The following is a 21,325-nucleotide window of genomic DNA, read 5'->3' on the forward strand; positions in this document are numbered from 1 at the left end:
AGAGATTCAGTTACATAGCATTGTTTAAATCATAGAGATCATACCAAATTACTATTGAAATGTAGCATTCTAATTCTAATTCTATGGTTTAAATATTCCCCATGTAATGTTAATGGGGAGCTAACATGGCTGCCATAGAATATTGTAGTGTCATGTCAATGCATCAAAATTCAGAAACCACATTGGCCCAACTCTCTAAATACATGGCTCTGGCCTCGTTGTGCCATATGTGATCTGGCTCTGGTCTCGTTGTGCCATATGTGATCAGGTACAAGCTAATTTGCCTTTCATTCTCACATCCTCATTCCAATAGTCATCAAAACACATGTAAAACAATGACACACACAGACACTCACGCTAGCAAATACTCCATTCAAATGCGCACATGTAGCGCATTCTCAAGGCTGAGAGCTGCAAACAGCACACACAAGCACTAACAATCAGAAATCCAAGCTTCTCAATGACTTCATTTTCCAATAAGTGCCCAGTAGTAATACACAATGCACTTGAGTTCCAACATCAGTCAAAAGGAATTCAAAAGTACTGCTGTTCACAATATACTTCACTTGGAGAATTTTTCTCAGCCTTAATCAACTTGAATTAGTCACAAACAGCCACTTCTAATTAAGTGAGATCCTGCATTCGTTCCTTAATATGTTTTAATTAATCATGTCCAGAGAGCATCCCTACCAGGGATCTAAATATGAAGGATGACACATCTCAGGGCATGGAAGATTTAGAAGAGGCTAAAGGGATCTGACAAGATCACACTTACGCATTAATTAAAACAATGACGATGCAAATTATGTTTTAAGATCATTATTACCCTTAATAAGATACAAATGTGAAGGATAAGGTTGGACAATAATAGATATTATGGAGAATACTGCTAAGCTATGGCTGTGTAAGGTTACTGTATTTCAACTCTACACTGTAAATACAAAGCATAAAGGATCAAATGTTCATGGTTGGTACAGAGAGTGCAGCTATAGTAGTATCAACGTATACAAATCATTCATGGCAGGAAAGGCCTTCTGATTTGAGCTAAATGTACAAACTACTATTCAGTGTTCAAAATTTTCTCTCTGTATGTGACTCTTGACTTTTGCACTCTTCATCTGCAGTCTTCATTCATACAATACAACTGAATTCAAACAAAACACACAAGGAGGCACACAAAGTAATGCATTTTATGCTCATACTTTTTTAATGTATCACAATGAGCAAGAAACATACTTGATGAAATATTTTCAAAGGAGTATATTCAATTACCATCTACAATCAACTTAACTAGGACAACAAGGTTTTTGTGACAAAAGTTTCTTTAAAAGTCTGAAGTTCCATGTGGTTTTATGTATGTTAGTTTCCATGTAATTTGGTACAGTTTGGAAATCTTCATCATATAATTACAGTAACAAAAAAGCTAACAAGACTACAGTATAGAAAAGACATCAAGAACAACATTTTTGGTTTAACTTGCTCTTTTTTGTACATTGCAAGGCTGTTTTTTCTACCCTCAGTGGGCTGCCTGGAGCCACGGAGCCATGCTTGTGAGGCTCGGAGGAGGAATAATTCAAGGAAACAAAAAGAAAAAGAAATGCATTAAAAAAACATTGTGGCACCAGGAGTCACAAAAGGAACAGAGAGAGCTCCAAGTAACAGTTCATCTTTGAAGTTGGAGCAAATGGTTTTGTTTGGTTGTTTGTTAGTTTGGTTGTTAATTTTGGTTGATTCGCTTTTTTTGTGTGTAACTGCCTCTTTAGGAATGGCAGCCTAGAAAACCCTTCCCCTTTCTCTCTGGCTCATTTCTCTTTTTGGTTGGTGTGATGAACAGAGAGAGGGGCGAGCCGCCATTTGACTGGAGAGCTTATACTTGTCCATCAGCGAGACAAGCAGGAGGAAATGAAACAGGTAGCAACAACATGAACCGGGAGAAATGAAGCGAGCATCTCTGTCCATCCCGTCCAGAAGTGCGGAAACATGTCCGTAAAAGAGCAGAAGCCGAGGCCGAGCTGGAGAAGAGAGAGAGACAGACAGAGCCAGGAAGCAGCTGGAGCCACTATAGTTCAGCTTCTTTATCTAATGTCTTTCCTCTCCGTGTCACATGTCCACTGGTTCCAGAGTCCATTCCCATCTCAGAGATGTAAGCAAATATGGTTGTGATATTAAAGCCGCCTTGAGCCTGCCTTTGGCTCCCATGCCCAGTTTTGGTGTGCCCACAGCCTCCCCTGTCCTCTCAGCAAGATCTCCAAAGTTTCCCAGAGTTCATTTCTTCTTTTCATTCCTTCTTTATCATTTCAAACAAAAAAGTTGATGTCTTGTTTTAAATATATCTATATCTGTATACATGTTCATTTTCACAGTGGGCAAAAGATGACCTCTACAGCAAAACCTTGTCTTTTTATTTCTTTGTAATTGTCCATGAAAATCAAGTATCCCAATGTGAGTCAAAGGATCTCAGTTATCTATTGTTTTGTGCCACAATAAAATATACACTTATCTGGGGCACAAATTGTAATTTAAATTTTTGTTTTTAACTGCATAAAGCTTTGGCCACATTCATATATTCAATCAAAATAAAAACTGCTCAGTGCTTCGGTATCGTCTTTCTCCTCTTTTTGATTTTTGTTAACTTTAAAATTCAAATTTTCTAAAACTTCACCACTTTATTCATAATCCAGCTTTCGGTTCAGTACGTTTTGGTGCGTAAATAAAAGTACAGTATAAAATAAAATGTATAAAAACTCAAAACTGATGCTGGCTCTTATGAAACACACTCACTCACACGCACACATACAAACTCACACACACAGTCCATGCTGGCTGAATCTGTTGTGAAGAAGACCATGACCGTCTTCCACGAAAGAGCCCAAAACAAAGATTACACTTTGGAAATAAGAGATCAAACAGTGTCAAAAAAGACAAACAAATATAAGAACATTATTACACCATAAAGTGGCCAGGTCATAGAATAAAGTTTTTTTTTTTTAATTCAGCAATTGAAATTAAAGCTAGTGTTAATTTATATGAGGAAAAGTAATATACAGAAACTAAAATAACATACAAATAGTTATAAGAAAATAACAATACATGTCTGACATCTGAAAACCAAAATAAAGCAAACGCATTCAAGAATAAACTGTACAACATTAGAATTCTCAAAAAAGAATCATATGAACAATATTCTAGAGAACATGATTAGAGGAGTGGCAAGCTTGCAGACCAAATCAACCCAATTTCAACAGCATGCGTAAGGAAGTATTAACACCAAATCACATTGCTCTGCAAGACGTAACACTTTTAACACACTTCCTAGATTGCAGCTTTGTATCAATTAGGGCAAATACACTTGCTATACACTAGTGGCCGAAAACCAGTTATTCACAAATTTAAATATGCCTTGGTTTTGGTGTAAAGGAATTAAATAAACGTTTTTCATCTATGAGAGAGTGGGGATAATTAAGCACATCCATTTCCACTGCAATAAGATGGAGCGAGTGACCTCTTTGGACATGAAGGCATGACATACCTCTTAACTACAGTATCTGAACACAAGGGACATCTTCAAAAAAACTCCTGCTTTTTCCAGACTTATAACGCTTTGGAATGAAGACGTCCCTTAGAAACCTGTAATCAACATCGTGCGTGAAAATGGCTTAACGCCCAGCAGACACCTGGGGCAAGTCACAATTGGATGTCCCAGGAAGTTGGGCCGGCACTCCAGACTTTATTTCATTCTGAGACTTGTAAGTTGAGAGGCATGATGATGTAACCTAGGAGACGCGTCTGTACCAGATGTATTATATACATGTATTGGTAACCACTATTATTTGCTGATCAAGTGAGTAACAAACTTAACTGGAAGGAGGGGTTCTTATCAACTTCCTATGCCAGACACCAAATGACAGATCTAGGTAATTTTGTTCAGCAAACAGAATGCTAACTTCACACAACAGCTTACAGTCACCTTAGAAATGAGAAAAAATCATAATAATTCTAATTATTTCAAATGAAATCAGTCCTTGCTTAAGAAAAAAAAATACTTTGATGTGATTTTTGGAATGCACTGTTCTATACTAATGTTATATATCATTGGCTTTAAACATTGGTCTGTTCAAAAAGAAAATCGGCAAAAATGTCCTTTGGAACATATATTCACAGTCTTCAAAGTTCCGTTTTTGCAAGAAAAGAAAAAAAGATGTCGCAGAGGCAAGAAAATGGTTTATTGTTGTTTTAGTTAAAGCTTAGCCAAAATGCAAAATGAGCATGCATCTAGCTAGGTATTCTTTTTTCAAAATTCTACATTAGCAGCAAAACGTATGTCCTTGAAGACCAGACCTTATACATTTTCTTTAAAAAGAAATTACTTTTGTGAGTGACAGAAAAGTTCAAACAAAGATTTATAACCTCTATCTTACAAACTGCAATGGCTCTGTAACGGTGCTACTCCACAATGCAAGGACAAGGGCCCTTTTTTGGTTTTTGGTATTCTTGGTATTTTACGTAAAAAAGCCACCTATCTGCTTGCAAAGAAGCAAAAACGGCAACTCTGATGCGTACTCCTTTATTTTAAAACTTTGTTTTCTTTCCTCTAAAAACAGCAACAAATTCTCAAGTATAAAGAAGCCTCTTTTCTCATCTTTATGCACCAATGGTGAAAGTGTTTAGTCTTTGGATTTTCTTTTTGTTTTAAAGCGTGAGAATTATTATTATTATTATTCTTTTTTAATTTTCATCTATGACAACAACAACGTAAAGTCTAAATGAAAATAAAGCCGAAAAAAGACTGTAGCCACACTACATGAAGAACAAAAGGCCTGCTTCGTAGTGCACGAGGAGTAACTATCTTCATATCTACAGATGCAGGGGAGGAGAAAAACAAAGTGAGGAGAGAGAGGAACAAGTAAAGTGAGAATTATGAGTCAGACAGAGTTAAGTGCACAAAGGTAACAGAAATAAAATTAAATATTGTTTAACATTTCACCCCAGGTCTTTTTTTCTTTTTTGGTTAGAACCATACCAACCAAAACAGAGAGAAAAAACATTTTGAAAGAGAGGATCCTGCCTAGTGGGAGAGTGGCAGTTGGGTGAACGTTAGCCAAGAAGCCGAGAATAAGACAGAAATAAAGTTCAGGTAAGTTACTGCTTCATAATCTAGTCTATCGGAATGACCAAGACAACATCAAATGAAGCGCCTTAAAGTTGGACGATACAAAAGCTAAATGTACACAAAGTATTTTTTCAATCTACCATACTGTTTAAATTCATTTCCAATGCAACAATCTACTTAACACCAAAAATGTTCATATCTATCATAAATACAGAAAGTTTTTTTTATCAAAAAAATCTTTTTATCCCCCATCAACATGTCTGCAATGCTCTCCGTGTCTGGGTACAATGGGATTGCTAAATTTCCCCCTTTAAGAGTATTTCAAATGTTTAAAATCAGCAGATCAGCTACCCTTTTAAATGCCCAGAAAGCTATGCCTTTATGATATTTTCACTCATTTTAAAACTTTCTGTCGTTAAAATCAATTTCTGGAGAAAAAAACACAAATGTTTCTCCTGTTCGGAACAAAAGGTGTAAAACAATGAATTTCTGTAACAGAAAAACGTCTGTGAGCTGTTGACCTGAGAATAAAATAGACATTACATTATTCTTTTTACTTTTGCAAGCCATTGGTATTTGAATGCTTTGACAGCAGAAAACTGTTAGACTATTCTCCCATACAGTACATACTGGCTTTTTGTGACTGTGCTATTAAGTGGAAATAATTACACAAACAAGGGACAGCTTGTTGACTTTGTCAAAAGGGTTCTTGGGCCATTTAACAACTTTGAGGCAGTCCATTGCTATACAGCATTCCTCTATCATTACCCAAAACTTAACTGCAGTGATCTTTTCTATTCTTATACATATATATGTATATATTTCAGTTGAAAGAAATGAAAACCAGCATGTTGATATGGGAAAACAATCCACTAACATTTAAATTTTTGGTTACAAGCTTTGGAATTGCAGTTAGTCTTTACACATCTTTTTCTGAAATTGTTTTGTATACTTTTAAACGTATTTTAACATCGCTGCTTTTTTGTTTGTTTTTTCCCATTTGTGTTTTTTTTTGTCTTTTGCGTTTTTAAAATATTACAATCTGATGGAGTCCGTTCCTACACTAGCAAGATTACTACTACAACTACTACTGTCTTTGAGACAGCCGGGCTGTTGCGGCACCTCTGCCGTCCTGCCCAGCCTGTCTGCTGACTTCTGACTGCTGTCAGAGTCAGACTCGTCGGTAAAGACGTCTGTTGGTATCGAGGTCTGAACTCCTGAGGTGCTCAATGAACTTGAGGTAACCGTTGAATGTGAGGATACTGGAGGAAAAGAAGAAGAAGAAGAAGGAGTGGCATTGGGCTTCCCAGCTAAAGCTCTGGAGAAAGGGGCCTGGGGCCAGGGTTTGCCGGCAGCTGTGGTGTTGAGTGGGGTGGCAGAGGTGGAGCACAAGGATGAAGAGACAGAGGAGGACGGCATGGTGGCTGATGTCGTTGGCGGGGGAGGGGGGGTGCTGATGAGATGAGTGGCAGACTGCGAGGTAGATGCGGTGTTAGGATCGGGGAAGCAGGCTGAAGAGTGAGGTAATAAACTAGTAGCGTGCTCTTTGGCATTTCTGGCTGATCGCTTGATTGTTCTGTGTTTGTGCAAAGCCGAATCCAGGTGTTGACTAAGCGCTTTGTCCCCATCCAATGTGGTGTCGCAGGCCAGGCAGTCATAGAGGCTGCCAACCCCTGCACCTGCGCCACTGGGGACACGCAGCAACACCTCTTGCAGGTTTGCCACAGACTGACCGAAAAAGCAGATAGACTTCAGGTGATTGATGGCCGCTTCTTCCTTGCTGAAGACTGCTTGACATTTGCGACACGCCAGCCTGTACTGCACCTTGGGGACGATGTACTGGTCTAGAAGGGGGTCTGCGACTTTGCCATCCATCTCGTTCTGCTTGGAGGGTAGGTTATTGTGAGAGGAGGAGGAGGAGGAAGAGGTCTCTCGGTGGGGGTTGCCTTTCTGCTCCTCTGTTTTCGCTGGATCTTTGGCAGATTCTTTGCGGTCCCCCAAGGGTTGAAGGAGAACTGGAGTTTGGCTCGCTTTGGGTTGCTGGATCTGCTGAAGCTGCTGCTGCTGCTGCTGTAGTGCCTCCTGCAGGCTCTGCTGATATTGCTGGTAGTGCTGAAGCAGGGACCCTGGGGACAGGCCCATCAGCGCTTGGGACAATGTTGGGTTGTAGGGGAACATGCTTTCCATGCCGTACATTGGCTGCAGATAGCCGCCTTGGAGAGTCCCAGGTATCTGCGGGGCGTAATACGGGGAAAATCCAGGCATGAAGTAGGGCAGAAACTGACTAGTCAGTAGAGCTGTAGGGTCTGATGCCAAGGCAGCCTGCAGGGCCTGGAGCTGGGCAGGGTCTACCACATACTCCATACCCGGTGTGGGCATGGAGGTGGCGGGCACAGCTGCGTCTTGTTTTTCTTTCTTGGCGCTGGCAGCAGAGGTGGATGGGGCTGGGGTGCCTCCAGTGGAGGATGGCGTTGAGGGCTTCTCTGTCTTCTCCTTGTGGTGGGGCTTCTCCTTCTCTCTTGACCTCTCAGCATTACGCTCTTTGGGGTGTTCAGGCCGGGAGCCTGACTGGGTTGTTGTGGTGGTGGAGGTGGAAGTAGGGCTGGAGTGGGCGACAGAAGTGTTGGCCTGTGCTGGGCTGGGTGATGCCAATGAGGAGGAAGAGGGAGGCTTGTTGGGTAATCCAGATGTAGGGAGGCTGGGTGAAGGAACACTGGCACCAGGCATGTTCAGGAGGTTTGGAGGTTTGGGAGGAGTTAAAGCTAGAGGAGATGAAACAGAGAAATAGGAGAATTCAGAGTTAGAGGGGGATTCAAGACATTAGTTATTCATAGATGCATGTATGTGTTTTTCTAAGGTGTTCCAGAGAGCTACTGTATGCACTAATTATTGGAGCTCAGTGCATTAATAACTGAGCACTTTATTGAAGATAAATGTTTTTCACCAGAGGTCATTCATTTGATAGCATTTGCTGATTCAACGTTAGCCAATCAGAAACTCAGCCTTTCCAGGAAGGCCCATAAGAAGAGGTCTCAATCACAATATTTACTAGAGTTAATCAATCAAGAAGTAGCTGGGCAATAATAAAGAAAACAACAGACAAACTGAGGATTTAGATACATCTTAACATAATAAGGACTCCAGTATCTACTACTTCAAACATGTGCAAATGGTTTCTTTACATAAAGTATGACACTGACCTTTAAACAAACTTGGAAATCAAAACATGTAATTTAATTGATAATAATGTCAAGTACTACTAATGTTCCCAAGGTCAAAGAGGTTAGAGAAGAAAGTGAGCTATTAGTATTCATTTTAGGACTTTGTTTAATGTTCTCTAACTGAGTGGTAACAGTTCAAGTAAATCATAACGTTGACAGCAGATGTCTGAAGATGCTCATTCAGATTTTATATTGTATTTGTTTGTTGTAGCAGCATCTCTACAATAACGCAGGCCAACACTGTCAAATGAATGAAATGAATGACATTTACTAGAATGCTTGATTCATTATGAAATACAACATGATGTAAAAATAACCTGCTTACAGGTGCCTGGCAAATCCAGATTAAAATGGAAGGTGCCCTCACACTGTTACATTGTATTACATGTATGTATTCCAATGTGAATATTTCCAGATGACAGATTGATTGATGACAAGGATATTTCATCTGAAGAAGGTCGAAATGCTACATACTGGAAAATGTAGGCGAAATTCAGAGCCCTATTAATTCCAAAGTGCTTACTAGAGTTCCCAGTTAAGACCTAGTTAATGGTTTTACTTGAATGAGACCCTACCTTTCCCTCTCCATACTGGTACATCACTTTTTTTTCAATTATGGATATGACAAAATTTTACATTTGATCCAAGTGTGCTTCATCGGTTTAAGACAACTCTGATGAAAGAGTAATGTCTGAGCGATGACATACCTGAGTTTGATGAGTTAAAGCCAGGTAGGGAGGTGCTTCCGACACCTGGCAGAAGTCCAGGGGGCATCCCTTGCAGATTTGAATAGGCAGACTGAAGGTTCAGGGCCTGCAGGGCGGGGCTATCAAAGATCCCCTGCTGCTGCATGGCTTGCTGCTGTGCCAGTCCCAGGACCTCATTGGCTTTCTTGATGCGATCCATCTCCTGCTGGGCCATTAGCTGACGGACAGTGGCTGGGTCAAAGTACTCCTTCTCCTTGTCCAGTTGGCTCCCAATGGTGTCCTTTACCTTGTTGATGTGTTGCGCAGAGAAGATGTGATCTCGCACGGAGAGACGGGCACTGTACTTGACACCGCACAAAGAGCACTCCGTCTTCGGCCCCTCGTAGGATGTGTGGTTGATCCCGAAGTGCTTAGCCATGCTGAGCTTGGCCTTTTTCTCCTTGGCGCGAGCATTCTGGAACCACACCTGAACTACCCTCTTTGGAAGTCCGATATCATTGCCAAGTACCTCACACTCCAGCATGGTAGGTGTCCTGTAGTCATTGAAGCAGGACTTGAGCAGCTTCAGCTGGAGGTTAGTCATCTGAGTTCGGAAGCGCTTTTGACCAGGACGGTCTCCACTGTCGATGCTCCTGCTGCCGGAAGCTCCGGGGCTTGGTGAGCAGGGATCAGCCAGACTGGAGGTCTCACTGTAGTCAATTATATTCTCATTTTCATAGTCTCTAGCATAATAGCTTGTCGCAGGGCTCACCAGCCCTGAGGACATCTGGTCGTCATTTTCAAGGGAGGGGGCTGTACCCACAGACTTAGATAGATAATCACCACTATTTTGACCATGCTTTTGATCAGCACTGTCATTGTCAGCATTGGCCTCATCACCAGTGGTGGTATCTGTGATGGCCGTATTCACTGAAGAACAGTCGTCATTATCAAGTTTGTTCTGGTCAAAGCTAAGGTTGACAGAGGACATAGATGGACTCTCAAAGTCCTCCATTCCTCCTTCAACTTTAATGGATGAAGGGCTCAAAAGGGCCCTTGGAGACAAGTCCATGTTTTTGCTCACTGGTGACAGAGAGGAGCATTGTCCATCATTGTTAGAAGGTGCAAGCTGGGAATAGCTGGAGATATCCAGAGGATCCATCTTCATTTGCATCCCTTCCTCAGTGAACATGCCAGAGAGAGCTAAGTTGTAACCGGCACGTTTGGCTTCATGCCAATGGCGGGAACGGATATGTGCCTCTAGTGCAGTTTTCGCCTTGAAGAGAGCACGACAAAAAGGGCATCGCCGGTGAGCTTGAGCAGGCCCTACAGCCCGAAACTGACCCTTCCTTTCCCTGGCTCTGGTATTTTGGAACCAAACTTGCACTACCCTCTTCTTCAGTCCCACCTCATGAGCGATGTGGTCAAGCATTTTACGAGTGGGGTTTGAGTCCAACAGGTATTTCTGGTAGAGGATCTCCAGCTGCTCAGGTGTGATGGTAGTCCTTAGGCGCTTGTCTCTTTGTGGCTCCTCCCCACTGTTGGTGCTGTCATTCTCTCCTGGGCTAGTGCCTGCTTTCTCCTCCAACTTCCTCTTCAGGGAGTTCATGGTGGAGGTGGGTGTTGATGGAGAGGTGGCAGAGCTGCTTGGGATCTGTGGCATAGCCCCAGAGAGGAGTTGACTGGCCAACAGGGGATTGCTAGGATCAAACAACATGAAGGGCATGTCCATTGGGCGGTCCAAGAACTGAGGGTGGATGAATTGGTTTTGTACAGAGAGGAAGTGGAGTTGCTGGTGCTCCTGCCAGTGTTCAAAGGTTGGGAAACCAAGCTTGCACTGCTCACACTGGTATTGGATCATTTGCTGTGCCAGCTGTTGCTGTGATGCAGAGCTCATGTGAGGGTTGAGGCCCATGTGGGAGCTCTGAGAAGCTCTCTCAGCCTGGCTTGTCTGAGAGGCTGAGGGACCACACTCACGTTGCTGCTGAGAGAGGGAGGGAGAAGAATGCTTGTTTGTCTTTGGGGCTGTTTGTGGCTTCTCATCTCGTGCTTCTCTTCTCTGATGTTGAGTCTCAGATTGGGGCTGATGCACAGTCTCCTGTTTGATGGTGGTCTGATGCTCACGTGGATCTGAGGACATTTCAGCCAAATGTTTGGGCTTCTCATCATAAGAGTTTGATGTGTTCGCTGGTGAGGCTTCCTCCTTCTCAGAGGATGAGAGGTGGGAAAAGGCTGACGTGGAGGGAGGGAGAGGGCAGAGGCTTGAGGAAGAAGGCATAGGGGTGTGACAGGAGGACCCAGAGGGGGTGTAGTATTCATGAGAAAGATCCATAGAGTCCTCGTTTTGGCTGTCGTATTGCCCGTCATCGTCTTCATCTTTGTAACACAGCTTCTTTTGGTGCTTTATGAGGTCAAATATGCGCTGGAAAACCAGACTGCATTTCTTGCACTGGTAGTTCAGGTTGGTGGTGCGAATGTAACGGTCATTGGACAGTTCTCTTCGTTCACCATCTTTACTTCCATCCCCCTGGTTTTCATAATTCTTGCGTGCCTTCTGACGAGCATTTTGGAACCACACCACAATGACACGGGTGGGGAGGCTCAGAAGGTTGGAGAGCTGTTCAAATTCATCATCTTTGGGGTAGGCGTTAGCATCAAAGAAGTCCTGAAGCACCCTCAATTGGTAGTCTGTAAACCTTGTTCTTGAGGACCTTTTACTCCCATAACATTCCTGTCTTTGAGGCTCAGGGGAAGGGGGTTTAGAGTCAATTTTGGTATCCTCCATAGTGGTAATGGGTGGGTTGTTGAAGTTGTAGGGTGAGTCTTTGTTACGCTGGCGCTCTTTGAAGAGGGTGTTGCGGAACCAGTGTTTGATGACTTTCTGGGGCAGCCCTGACTTATCTGCCATCTCCTTAATCTGCTCCTCATTGGGGGAGTTGTTGATGTCAAAGTACTGCCGAAGGACCCTAAGCTGGTCATCAGTGATACGTGTCCTGGGCCTCTTATTCTGCTGCTGCTGTAGCATAGCTGGTGTAAGCTGCTGTTGGTAAAGCTGGGCCAGATCGTTAGCCAGTGACTGTGACTCCACAGATGACATCTGGGATTGCATTTGGGAGGGCATGGACTGTAGAGACATTGACTGCATCATGAGTGGTGAGAAGAGGGGCATATCCATTGGCATGGACATTTGAGCCATTTGAACAGGAGGCTGTGGGGTCGACACAGTTGGGGGTGTGATGGATGGAGCAGAGACAGGAATATTTGGTGTTGGGGCTCTCTGCGGAGGGGGTGGAGGTGGAGGAGGAGGAGGAGGAGGAGGAGGAGGTGGAGGAGCAGGGGGAGCAGCCTCTGGTGTCTGGGGTCTGAGTGGATACAGTTTGTCATACTGCTCTCTGTATTCCTTGGCAAATCTCTCCAGGGAGCGGAATGGGAAGAAGGCCTGGTGGATGTGCTCCTGATGACTCTTCAGAATCAGTATGTTGGAAAATAGTTTTCCACAGGCCTCACATTCCAGCTTCTCCAATCCCTCGATGGGGTCCACCACTCTGGTGATCCCACCAGGAGTGCTTGTTCCAGCTGGTCCAGGCCCTGCTGGCTTCTTCTGAGCTTTCTGCTTGTTTTCATTGTATTGAATCACTAGCTCAAACCCAAAGTTCTCCAGAAGGGCTTTAGTGGCATTTCCACGAGCATCTGAAGCAATCCTTGGTGGAGGAAAGCCAGGATCGTGGTTGGAGTTCATTGCAGTCTGTTGCATATCCTTTTTTTCGTTTGACTTGTTGTCAGAGCTGTCTTTTGTGACATGTTCCTCAATTTTCTCTCTTAAGTCTTTTTCTCTTTGCATTTCCCTTTCTCTCTCTTGCTTCTCATTGTGGGCGGCAGCGGCCTTCTGCTTTTTCTCAGCCTGGTGAAGTAGATTGGCACTCTGCTGAAGCAAAGCCATCTGGCCCTGGGCCTGAGAATGGGCTTGGGCCTGCTGCTGTTGGTGCTGCTGCTGAAGGTGGTGGTGCATCAGCTGTTGTTGCAGGCAGCTCTGAGCCTGAGCCTGCTGGGCAGAGTTCTTCAGGTCCTCCAACAGAGAGTTGGCAGTGGAGCTTGACAGGCCAAGTGCAGAACTGTTGAGGTTCATCTCTGGATTCAGTTGGAATTCTGCTCCAGGGATGTAGAAAGGGAAGAGCAGCTGTTGTTGCTGCAGTGAGTGAAGAGCATCAGTTGTCATGGGGAAGTGCTGAAGAAGTGCTGGGTTGAAAAGCTGGGACTGGATGAGGGCAGCTTGTTGCTGGAGCTCTTGTTGGAGCTGGGCCTGGGCTTGGGCTTGGGCCTGAGCCAACTGCTGTTGCTGTTGCTGCTGAAGCTGTTGCTGCTGCTGGTGCTGCTGTCCCCTTGCAGAGAGCATGTCTGCAAATTTCTTCTTTTTTGATTCATGGTTTTCAGACGGATGACAAGTCATCGAGGAGTTCCCAAGGCTTTCAATGCTGTGAGACTGGCTCATGTGATTTCCTCCAAGAATAGTCTGTGTAGTCTGAGCCCCAGAAGAGCTGTGGTTGCTGGAGCTGGTTGTTGAGTTAGTAGCTGGGCTTGGGCTTGGAGTTGAAGTGTTGATGGAGGATCCACCGCCACTTAATCCAGAACCACTGCTGGAGCTGGTGTTTCCTCCTGCTGCTTCAAGCTTGGCTGCTCGAGCCTTGGTCTGGTGGAGGACAGAGCGCATGTGGATCTCTAGAGTAGAGCTCTGGCTGTAAGCCACGTTGCAAGTGCTGCACTTGAATGGTTTGTTGTCAGGGCTGCTGGTGGGCTCTGGTTGACCAGTAGTGGACTCCTGTAGGGCCCGCTTGACCTTGTGCAGGTGTGAGACAGAGTTGTAGTGAACCAGAAGAATGTTCTTCTGTGTGAATGACTCTTTGCACACTGTGCACTTGAAAGGACGAGATGGGTCCAGGAACTTCTCCATGGTAAAGTTAGGACCTTTCCTGAATGGCAGGGCACGCTTGGGCTCTGATCCAAAATCTTCTAGCAATGAGCCAGAGTCGCTACCTGTTGGACTTTGCTTTTCCTCCTGGTCACTGTCCTCTCCCTCTTTGTCATCTTCTCCCAGTCCTCCGTGGTCCTCTCCAAGTGATGGATCTCCCATGACCATAAGGTCTCCGTTCATCAGTAAGCCTCCATAGAGCTGTTGGATGTCAGCCTCGCTCAACTCTAGGTGGCTGGTCTCCAAATGTTTCTTCAAGGCCTGCAGGGTCCTGAAGCTGCGTTGACAGAGGCAGCACATGGTGGCTGCTCTGATGACGTGGTACTGCGAGTGCAGCTGCAGTTTCTCCACCGTCTTGAAGGCCAGGCTGCACTGGTTGCAGCGATACTTGTAGACATGCCGGTCAGAGACAGGCAGCTGAGGCCTTTTGTTGTGAACCTCGTTGAAGTGCACCTGGAGGGAGTTAGAGGACTTGAAGACCTGGTTACAGCCTTTCTTCCAACACAGGAATCCTGTGTCTTCCCTTCCAGACTGCTGATCCTCCAGAGGTGACTTGCGAGCTTCAGCTATTTCTGTAGGCAGTGAGACCCCTTTCTCAGGCTCAGCATCTAATGGTTCTGTCAATAAATAAAGAGAAAGAAAATTAATTAATCAAAGAGGCTCCCACATAAGCAGAGTCTTTGTGCAAGAAAATGTAATTTCAACAGAGGACATCTTATCTCTACTTAGGAGTCCTTGACGCATGTATCATTTCAGAATCACCAGGAAGGGGGAGGTTGCAACACACAGACGTAATAACTAATTCAGACTCCTGCAGATGCAGGAATCATTATTTTTCCTTTGTTGTCAATGACAGCCTTGGCATGATCCCCTACATTTTCATTACATTTTCCAAAAGGAGAACCGTACCATCGCTATCCTTCACATATAAATGAAAGGAGGGACAATTAAAGCACAGGAAAATACATGGTGCTATACTGACCGGCTTGTTTCTTGATATCTTCAGAGCTGGAGTTAGCCGTGGCTTGTGGGGTGCTGCTTTGTGCATCTCTGTCTGGGCCTGGTACTGGTATGAACATGCTTTCTGGCAGAACCTCTGATGCCGTCACCTGGAAAATCAAACACAAGACACGTCCCATGTTAGTTACTGTGTGGTCCTATTATAGAACTGAGTTTCTGTAAGCTCACAAAAATATGATGTTATTATATATTCTTTCCATTTAAAACTGCACACATATTTTCCTGATGGAATTGATAGACATCTTAAAAGATTGTGGAAACCCTTGCACAAGGTTTCTGTCTCGCAATCACTCACAAATAATCATATTAATTTGGACTTTATTTGCCATCCCTGGAATTTGCACTTTGATCACTACTGGTGTTTTGTCATGCGAATGGAAAGTTCTGCTGCAGCCAATTAGTGAGACGGCCTGAAAAGCCTACCTTGGCCAACTGAAAAGCTTATTAGGCCACCTAATTAAATAATTATTCCATGAAAAAAGCGCATCCCATTACAATGATAAGGACCAGAGCAGACAAGAGGCATTCTGGGTAATACAAGCACTATTAATTTGGGGAAATAGTCTGTGCCTTCCAACCCTGCATAAGTCACAATATAGTGGTTTAATGTCAGTTACGTTAGAGTTATTTCAGGTGTGTTAAGAATACAAAATTGGAGCTACTATGGATAAATCCAAACATGAACAGGTTCAATAAAGATTTCTGAAGAAATACGCAAAGAAATGACGTTTCAGGAGGAATGCTATGCATTTTTCCACTATACAATGGTTTAATTTGTTTCTACCATTTTAATTAGAACATTTCAAGGAGCAATGAATATTGATTAAAAAACTGCAGAGAAGCGGCCAGGTTTTCTTTGCTCTCAAAAGGTTGAAGTCAATCATGGGTGAATGACAGCCACCTCCCTCCATATTATCTCCCCCCACCCATCCTCCTCTCCCATATCTCCCCCTCATAGCCCCTCTTTCCCCTTACAGAAATGCAACAATTCATCAAATGCACTCATTAAGCGGCTCCTATTTAACAATAATCAGTGATTGAGATTGGAAGAGGCCGGGAGATGAGGCACTGTCTGCTTCACCTTCCTTCAATTAACTCCCCAAACAGAATAATCAGCCTCACTCCCCACGCTGCATTTCAATTCACAGTACCCCAACACACCCCACCCCTCTCCCTACAGTCCCTCCCCACCCCTCTCCCTACAGTCCCTCCCCACCCCTCTCCCTACTCCCCACAGTCTTTCCCCACCCCTCTCCCTACAGTCCCTCCCCTACACCCCTCTCCCTACCCCAGTCCCTCCCCACCCCTCCCCACCCCTCCCCTACAGTCCCCCTCTCCCTACAGTCCCCCTCCCTACTCCCCACAGTCTTTCCCCACCCCTCTCCCTACAGTCCCTCCCCACCCCTCTCCCTACAGTCCCTCCCCACCCCTCTCCCTACAGTCCCCCCACCCTATCTCCCCATAGTCTTTCCCCACCCCTCTCCCTACAGTCCCTCCCCACCCCTCTCCCCACAGTCTTTCCCCACCCCCCTCTCCCTACAGTCTTTCCCCACCCATCTCCCTACAGTCTTTCCCCACCCCTCTCCCTACAGTCTTTCCCCACCCCTCTCCCTACAGTCCCTCCCCCACCCCTCTCCCTACAGCCCCCCCACCCCTCCCTACAGTCCCCCCCCTCTCCCTACTCCCCATAGTCTTTCCCCACCCCTCTCCGTGCCTCTATTAATCCTCTACCTCCATTTCAGGTTCTCCTTACTAGAATGGACCACTCTTCTTCTCTCCTATCACCCCATAATGGTCATCCTGGCTTTGGCTCTTTACTTAAATGTGTGTATGATAACATCAAACGAGGCTATACAAAATGAAAAGGAACAATCTAATTCAAATAGCTGTTTTGACCTTTACTATCTAACACAATATTCATATTCTTCAAAAATAATCAGTCAAATCTTATCAACATATATTTAACCTTAAGTCACCAGGAGTAATGTATAAAGGCATTATGGATTCACCTAGTCTTATGAAACATAAAAGAAACTGTTAACGACATTTGTGTGTACCTTTAGTCTGGCCTGTGCTTCTACAAGGAACAAACTCTCTGTCAGTCTGCAACTGGCAGTGTGTACTGCAAATAGTGACAATGAGGACATGTCTGTGAACAAAGCATGGCACACAGCTACAAACAGAGCCACTCTAGTCCTACACAAGGCAGAGTCCTCCTCAAGCAACAGCGGGTTTGCATAGGGCCCCGGGGTTAAGTGGAACAGTAAACATTCTCTAGTCCATCACTGTGCGATTAGTCTCATCAGAAATTCACTGGAAAATATTCACATACTTTCTGTTTTATTCTCCCTTCTCTCTCTCTCTCTCCTCCAAACAGAGAGTGGCAAATGAATGCAACCAGCATGGAGAATACCACAAATACAAAACACAGCAGCGATTTACATTACAAAGTGGACTGTTTCTAGACAACCGCTTCATTAGACGACGAGAGGCAAGAGCAGAGAGTATCCCAAGGTCACTTTTAATTTGGACCGCCTAATTGGCAAACATAGTTCAAAATGGCTATCATCTAGCCAGACTCAGAATTAATGAAGCACAATTATTTTCATTACCCCTATCTTAGACAGACAGAAAATGAGACATAGAATGAGAGAGGGAGGGGAGGAGAGAGGAAGAGAGGGAGCGAGAGAGGAGAGAGAGAGGGAGGGGTAATGGAAGGATGGGGCTGCAGGAGGGAGAGAGAGAGAGAGAGAACATGGTGGATAAAATTGAAGGCTGAGAGAGTGTGTGCATCTTTATGCATGGTCGACATGAAATAAAAGTCTCCTATTTCAGAATTCATTAGGCTCGTCTGCTACACATGTGAAAACAAATAGAGCACCGTTCCATCTATATCCACCAGTAGAAATAAAAAAAAGGTACTGGTTTTAATGGTTCTCTCCTGAGTCTTTGTAGAGGCTCGGTGCATTATTATCTCTATAAAAGATAAATACTGCTGCCTTCTATACTAAAGTGTTCGCCATTTGCTTTCTAGCTGGGCCAGGAAGATGGCTAGGCAGCTAGGTAGAGCACCGTTCTCCTGAATGATTGTCCAGCGAGCAATTCTGTTCCACAGGCGAGAACAAACAGGAAGATGGCTAGGCAGCTAGGTAGAGCACCGTTCTCCTGAATGATTGTCCAGCGAACAATTCTGTTCCACAGGCGAGAACAAACAGGAAGATAGCTAGGCAGCTAGGTAGAGCACCGTTCTCCTGAATGATTGTCCAGCGAACAATTCTGTTCCACAGGCGAGAACAAACGTCAACATTTGCACAGTCATTAACAGGAAATCAAAAGGAGAGAAAATAAAAAACATATTTCCATTTGATGCTGATTAAAACAAAATGAGCTGGGTTATTTCGCTGGGGTAATGTAGCAGAGGTAGACAGAGTCCATGTTGTAAATACTGATATTACATTTGTGTGAGTCTATATCTTACTTCAGAATGTATATTAATGCTTTAGGCTTTACGTTTTTTGTATCGCTCTGGGTGGAGATAGTGCCTAGATAGTGGTATATGTATGGGAAACGTTAGGGGTGATTGTACAGACACACAGTCCCTATTGTCTCTTTGTGAAATTGGTGCATTCATTATTCACGTGAGATTTGAGGTTGGCACGCTAGATTAAAGACATGGTGAATAATAATATTTCCTTTGCATGAACTTGCATTTCATTAAAGGGGAAAAAAGTATCAATTCAATTTAAATGAATCTGTGTCACAATAACTTGAATATATTATTAATAAAAGCCTTTGTTTTGAACAGCTCTACGGTGAACAGACACTGGGAGAATATTAATGTGCTCCTGAGAATAAATGGACTGGGAGGTAAGAGAGCAGCACATCTAGCAAACAATCAGACCTATCTGTCTCTCTCTCTCCCCTCACTATCTCAACTGACTACGATAAAAATGAGACCGAAAAAAAGGGCTCATTGACCATGGGCACATTAGACATCGCCACATTAGAATATGGCTAAAGCATCTGAACCTAACCCCCATAATATTTGACTGGCAGTGAGTCAATGGGATGCCTTGGAGCCATTTCACAATTAACAGTTTCCTTTGTATTTTGATAAAGCTTCAAATGTCATCAATTTGGAAGAGAGAAGACTGGAGAGACATGCTCCATTACAAACAGCCAGCCAGGCAGTCATCTCTGGGCTACAGAGAAGAGACACAGCTAAGAGATCCAGTGGCCATGGATTAGGAGGATAACAGTAATCAATGTACACATCTCAGAGGCAGGTGCCTACCTGTAACTTCACAAACAGAAAGACCACAATGCAACAGAAGAAAGGGCAGGAAAACCCAGCGAGAGGATTACGGACTGAACTACATTGAACATCTCAGAACCATTTACAGCTGTTTAGCTTATAAAACACCATATTTGTATTTGTACAATAGCTAATGTGAGGTGAGCCTTCTGGTAATACATGGTTGCAGTACATCACCCAAGTGGGTGGAAGAGATGATTTCCCACCCTACTATGTAAAGCTCTTTGAGTACCTACTGTAGGTGGAAAGGCGCTATATAAATGCAATCAATTATTAGCATTATTATTACAACAGTTGTGTTCACCCTATTTTACAGAGATGGATGTGTGCAGGAGGCTTGGCATTGATATTTTAGGATGGTTTCGTTTAGCTTGAGGGAATGTGCATTCCATGTTATAATTGAGCTGACTATTGGTATGTAACAGCATTGCAGGGGCCATGGTTAAATATTTCTAAAGAATACAGTACCTAAGGATGAATGTATACACATACTGTATCCACAGTCCACACACAGGCGCACACACGAACACACCCTAACACACACACGTACCGTGGCGATGAGCTTTTCCACGCAGTCGGGCGCCACGCTGTGGAGGTGTGTGAGGTGGAACTGCAGATGGATCTTGTTGTTCAGCATGTCCTGGCAGAGCGGACAGCGGAACATGGGCTGGACAGAGTGCTGCGTCATCACGTGCATTCTCAGGCGGTTCAGGTCCGTGTTGCTGAACTTGCAGTAGGGACATTGGTACATCTGGAGGAGAGGAGGAAAGGGGGGAGAGAGGAGGAGATGGGGGGAGAGAGGAGCACAGGGAGGTTAATGTGGTGAGAAGGAGAGCTGTAGGTCTGCTTTGTGAGAGAGAGGAGCTGGAATGGGAGGATGAATGGAGGAGTGTTGCCCCCTGTGTCTCTACCAGGCAGGTCCCTCTGATCATGGACCACTAGGCAATACGGAGAGCAGCAGTCCTGGCACACACTTCAAAGCTCTCTCATCTGTCAAATACTATATTGATTTTCCACCTTTTGCACAATTAGCAATGCAACTGCAGCAGGAAAGCAAAACTCATTTTAAGGAGATTTCCAAAAAATCATGCATAATGCAAAAAGGCCCGTCTTTATTCAAATGTCTTTAAGAAAAATGCTTAGAAGTAGCTACGTCTTTACATTCCTTTTCTCAATTAATGTGTAAGTTTTACTGCTTATAATGAGGGCATGGTAATTGGGGATAACCTTGAGTTGATTGGCAAGTTCAAATAGTTAGAATAGTGAGTCTTAATATGACCATCCTCTATAATTTAAGAAACCAACTTCTGGAAGTGGCAGCAGGCTGTGTGTTAAAGATAGAGCAGAAGGAGTGGGCTGTTACCTGCTCCGCAGCAGCACTCTTCTCAGCCGTCCTGGGACGCTTGGAGGAGAGGGGGCTCCCTGTGGCCCCTGACCGTGAGGAGGGCCTCTTAGAGGGGTTCGGGGAGTCTGTCTGGTCCCTCTCTGACTGGCTGGATCCTGCTGCACGCACGCACACGCACGCACACGCGCACACACACACACACACACACACACACACACACACACACACACACACACACACACACACACACACACACACACACACACACACACACACACACACACACACACACACACACACACACACACACACAGGGGCAAAGAAGAGAAGCAGACTCATCAAAGCAAGGTGAAGACTTGGCAGCCAGAGAACAAGTCAATCAATAAGTGTGGATAAAGGGCTTTGAAATGTCTTTCTTCAATGTGATATAACCACGTTTAATGGGACTTGGGCAGGGAAGCAGTTGATCAGCCAACCCACAGCTCCACATCCAAACCACCAGTCTGTATACTTCTCCTGCCATGCCAATGCAGCAACACACAGCCAAGGTACTTTGACGGTCTGTCTCTCCCCATGTTGGATCGTTAGGACACCAGACAGCGCCACATATGGCTAATCAAAACATTAGTTTGTCACATTGGGCAGCTTTAGGTTTCTCTCTA

General features: G+C 44.3%; 1 protein-coding gene across 1 annotated transcript in view; it reads right to left on the bottom strand.

Annotated features, from left to right (window-relative positions):
• Positions 1 to 1,184: 1,184 nt before the first annotated feature.
• The window catches only part of LOC118394168 (zinc finger homeobox protein 3-like), a 188,638-nt gene continuing 168,497 nt past the window's right edge, over positions 1,185 to 21,325 (bottom strand). Inside the window, 5 exon segments of the mRNA XM_052462251.1 lie at positions 1,185 to 7,872; positions 9,039 to 14,600; positions 14,966 to 15,092; positions 19,869 to 20,069; positions 20,682 to 20,821. Of these exon segments, the coding sequence (XP_052318211.1) occupies positions 6,146 to 7,872; positions 9,039 to 14,600; positions 14,966 to 15,092; positions 19,869 to 20,069; positions 20,682 to 20,821 (7,757 nt within the window). The 3' untranslated portion in view covers positions 1,185 to 6,145.

This window comes from Oncorhynchus keta, chromosome 14 (assembly GCF_023373465.1).
Source record: "Oncorhynchus keta strain PuntledgeMale-10-30-2019 chromosome 14, Oket_V2, whole genome shotgun sequence".
NCBI classification, from domain to species: domain Eukaryota; kingdom Metazoa; phylum Chordata; class Actinopteri; order Salmoniformes; family Salmonidae; genus Oncorhynchus; species Oncorhynchus keta.